This window comes from Galeopterus variegatus, unplaced genomic scaffold, assembly GCF_000696425.1.
Source record: "Galeopterus variegatus unplaced genomic scaffold, G_variegatus-3.0.2 Scaffold9008, whole genome shotgun sequence".
NCBI classification, from domain to species: Eukaryota; Metazoa; Chordata; class Mammalia; order Dermoptera; family Cynocephalidae; genus Galeopterus; species Galeopterus variegatus.
This window is the reverse complement of record NW_007735119.1, coordinates 45,320-49,594: the sequence shown is the minus strand read 5'-3', so window position 1 is coordinate 49,594 and position 4,275 is coordinate 45,320. Positions and strand designations below refer to the sequence as shown.

The window sequence follows — 4,275 nt, the reverse complement described above, 5'->3', positions numbered from 1 at the left end:
CCCGCGGGGCGCCCGCCCGAGGCGCAGCCAGGCCTCTACTACGGCGCCCAGGAGCAGTGCCGCGTCGCCTTCGGCCCCGCCGCCGTCGCCTGCACCTTCGCCAGGGAGCACCTCGTGAGTGCCGGTGGCGGCGAGGGGCCGGCCGTGCTGTCTGCACTGTCCGTCTCAGGGCCTCCACGTGCACTGTGAGCACCTGCTGGGTGCCAGGTGCGGGGAGGTTTAATGCTGTCAGTTGCCTCTCCAAACTCTTAACATTTTTTTTTTGTCCTTTTTGAGACCAGCCGCACCGCGCTCAGCCAGTGATCGCTGTGAGCGCTGCTGCTCTCCCAGCGCCGCACTCTCCCGAGTGCGCCACGGGCTCGGCCCACTCTTAACTTTTTTTTAATCCCCCCCCCCACCCCCGCATTTTTGTTTGTGGTCCCAGTGCCCCGGACTCCCGAGTGAGGACACTAGCCCTAAACAGTTACTAAGGCCTTCCTACCACTGGGGCTGGGTTTAGCTTGGAGGGCTTCCTGGAGTAAGTGGCCTCCAAACTGAACCCCCAGCAGGAGTGTGCTGGCAGGGGGAGGGAAGATGATGGGGTCAGGCCCGGGAAAGACAGACTTCCTCCCGGGGCCCGGCAGGTTACTCATGGGCTCCAGGCACTTATGCTTTGGTGGGCCTCTTCCTTCATTAAAAATATTCAAAATTATATCTTAGTACTTTTACAAAGTGTATAAACCTTAGTGTTATTAAAAATACAAACATTAATATTATATAATAGAACATTTATTTTTTCTCCGACTTTAAAAGGAATTAAAACATTTTCATGGGCCTCTAAAAGCACAGTGGGCCCTGGTCACATCCCTCTTCTGAAAGATGAGTCAGCCCTGCCTTGTCCCATGGACCAGCGTTGTCAGTGTGTCCTGTGGTCTGGGAGGGACAGCTAAGGCTGGACACTCACCGGACAGGCTCTGATGGCCACCTGTCTCTCCTCTTAGGACATGTGCCAGGCTCTCTCTTGCCACACAGACCCGCTGGACCAAAGCAGCTGTAGCCGCCTCCTTGTTCCTCTCCTGGACGGGACAGAATGTGGCGTGGAGAAGGTCAGAGCAGAGTGAATGAGAGAGCTCATGTGTGTGTGCATGGGCAGGTGTGTGCAGGCATGTGCACAGGTGCGTGTGTACAGGTGTGTGTGCACAGGTGTGCAGGCGTTGGGGGATGCAGGTATATGCACGTGCGGATGTGTGTGTGTGGGTGCAGGCATGTGTGTGTGTGCACAGGTTGTGTGCAGGTGTGCGTGTGCAGGTATGCGCACGTGTGCAGGTGTGTGTGTGCAGGCATGTGTGCAGGTGTGTGTGTGTGCAGGTGCAGGTGTGTGCATATGTGAAGAGGAGTGTGTGCAGGGATGTGTGAGCAGGTTTGTGCATGCAGGCATGTGTGCCAGTGTGCGTGCACATGTGCAGCTGTGCACATGTGCAGAGAAGTGTGTGTGGGTGTGTGTGTGTGGGTGCAGGTGTATGTGTGTGCAGGGCTTGTATGCGTGTGCAGGTGTGTGTGTGTGTATGTGTGCAGAGGTGTGTGCAGGCGTGTGTGTTCACGAGGCACCTCCAGCCTGGCAGCCTAATTTCCAGGTGGGAGGTAGGAGGTTATAATCGAGGGGTGGGCAGAGAGCCCCAGAAAGTCCTGGGGATCCACTGGTCAGGTGGGAGAGTGCTGTGGACATTACCTGACGGAATGCTCACCCACCCTGTACAGAAGAACAAGTGGGGTTTAGGTTTCAGGACCAATAATAGTAGTCAGAAGAACTGCTCTGTCACTGCCAAGGCGGGAGGGAGGTTGAAACCCTTTGTCTGGATCCGGAGCCTCCCCCTCCCCCCTGCCCACTCTGTCCCTGAGCAGCTCTGTCCCTTCTCTTCTGACTGGGCCTGGCCAGACCCTTCCTCTGTCCTTTGGGCTGGTGGTCTGCCCTCTTCCCTTTAGCATTTGCTCTCAAGCAGAATGGGGAGTGTGGGGGGTGAGTGGTGACTGTGAGTATGGGGGGAGCCTATGGGTGGGGGTCCCTGTGTAAGAATTCCCCATGGGTAGGTCCCTATGGGTGGTAGCCATGGGTGGGGTTCTTCTGTGTTGGGGGTCCATGTGTGTGGGGTCCCTGTGGGAGGTGTCCCTGTGGGGGAGGTTCCCTGTGGAGGGGGTCCCTGCGTGTTGGAGGTTCCTGTGTGTGGGATCCCTGTGTGTTGGGGTTCCCTGTGGGTGAGTCCCTGTATGTGTGGAGTCCCTGTGTATGGGGTCCCTGTATGTTGGGTCCCTGTTTAGGAGGTCCCTCTGCATGTTGGGGGTCCATATGTGTTGGGGTCTCTGTTTGGAGTCCTTGTATCTTGGGGACCCCTGTGGGTGGGGTCCCTGTGTGGAGGGGGGTCCCTGTATGTTGGGGGTCCCTGTGTCGGAGGTCCCTGTGGGTGGGTTTCTTGTGTGTGTGGAATCCCTGTGTGGGGGGGTCCCTGTGGGTGAAGGCTCAGTTTGTTGGGGGTCCCTGTGGGTGGGGTTCCTGTGTGTGTGGAGTCCCTGTGTGGGGGGGCTATGGGGTGGGAGACGAGGCTGTCCTTGCCTTGCAGTGGTGCTCCAAGGGTCACTGCCGCTCCCTGGCAGAGCTGGCCCCTGTGGCGGTGGTACATGGGCACTGGTCTAGCTGGGGCCCTCGCAGTCCCTGCTCCCGCTCCTGTGGAGGAGGTGTGGTCACCAGGAGGCGACAGTGTGACAACCCCAGGTACCATGCAGAGGGTACACTGTTCCCGTGAGGGAGGGCGGCCGGCAGCCCCCTCACTGGTTGTGGGCAGTTGTCACCTCTTACCCCTCATGTCTCGGGGGCATTTTCAGACCTGCCTTTGGGGGACATGTGTGCATTGGTGCTGACCTCCAGGCTGAGATGTGCAACACCCAGGTAGGCCTGTGTCCTGAGGTTGGGAGGGGCAGTGGGCAGCGCTGGGCCCTGCAGGAGCCGAAAGGCTGGAGGACTCATCTGTGGTTCACACCAGGATACTTTTGAGAGGGACACTGGGACCTCAGTGCATAAACCAGGACATCCTGCTGATGACCAGGAGATACTCTGAAGCTTCCCACATCCCTCCCTGAGTGTCCTATGCTCTCCAGAGAACATCTCTGTAATGAGGGCTGCCCCCTCGAGGATACCATCTGCTACATGCCACCGTGAATTACTGCATTTATAAATTGAGGTGAAATTCACATAGCACAGAACCAACCATTTTAAAGTAAATAACTCGGTGGCATTTAGTACTTTTGCAGTGCTGTGCAATCACTACCTCTGTCTAGTTCCAAACTTTCCATTACTCCAGAGTAAAACCCTTTACTGTTAACTAGTCGCTCCCCATTCTCCCCTCCCCCAATCCCTGGCAACCATCGACTTGCTTCTTGTCTCTATGGATCTACCTATCGTAGACATTTCACGTATGTGCACCTCACAGTTTGTGGCCTTTTGTGTCTGGCTTCTTTCACTGAGCATAACATTTCCAAGGCTCATGCGTGCTGTGGCATGTATCACTAGTTCATTTGCTTTAAAGACAGAGTGACAGTCCCTTGCACGGCTAGGCCACATTGTGTTTATCCATTCCTCTGTTGATGGATGTTTGGGCTGTTTCCACCTTGTTGCTGTTGAGGAGAGTGCTGCTATGAATGGGCTTGTACATGTATGTTTGAGTCCCTCTCTCCAATTCTTTTGGCTCCGTTTATGCTCTTGTAACAAAACACCACAGGCTGGGTAATTTATAAACAATAGAAATGTATTCTCACAGTTCTGGAGGCTGGGAAGTCCAAGGTCAAGGCCCCAGCAGGATTGGTGTCTGGTGAGGGCTGCTCTCTGCTTCCAAGATGACGCTGTGGTGCTGCGTCCTCTGGAGGGAGGAACTTGTCCTCACCCTGCGGACACGGCGAGGGGGCAGAAAGTAGCCAGCTCCATCCAGCTCTTTTATAAAGTGCTTTTCCCATTCATGAGGCTCACCTCCCAAAGGCCACACCTCATAATACAGTTGCATTGGGCATTAAGTTTCAATGTGAATTTTGGAAAGGATGGACGCTAACATTCAAATCATAGCAGTGCCTAAAAGTGCAATTGCTGGATCATATGGTAATTCTATGCTTACCTTTTTGCAGAGCCTCCAAACCATTTTCCACAGCACCCGAACCGTTTTGCAGTCCCACCCGCAGTGTATAATGGCCTGGGTTTCTCTGCATGTTCCCTAGCATTTGCTATTTTCCATTTCCATTCTAGCCATCCTGGTG

General features: G+C 55.1%; 1 protein-coding gene across 1 annotated transcript in view; it reads left to right on the top strand.

Annotated features, from left to right (window-relative positions):
* Nucleotides 1–4,275, top strand: part of ADAMTS13 (ADAM metallopeptidase with thrombospondin type 1 motif, 13) — a 36,080-nt gene that overhangs the window by 9,632 nt on the left and 22,173 nt on the right. The window contains exons 9-12 of the mRNA XM_008593336.1: nucleotides 1–114; nucleotides 981–1,085; nucleotides 2,595–2,746; nucleotides 2,857–2,920. The exon at nucleotides 1–114 is cut by the window's left edge and continues 1 nt beyond it. Coding sequence (XP_008591558.1) covers nucleotides 1–114; nucleotides 981–1,085; nucleotides 2,595–2,746; nucleotides 2,857–2,920 — 435 coding nt within the window. The remainder of the gene's footprint in view (nucleotides 115–980; nucleotides 1,086–2,594; nucleotides 2,747–2,856; nucleotides 2,921–4,275) is intronic.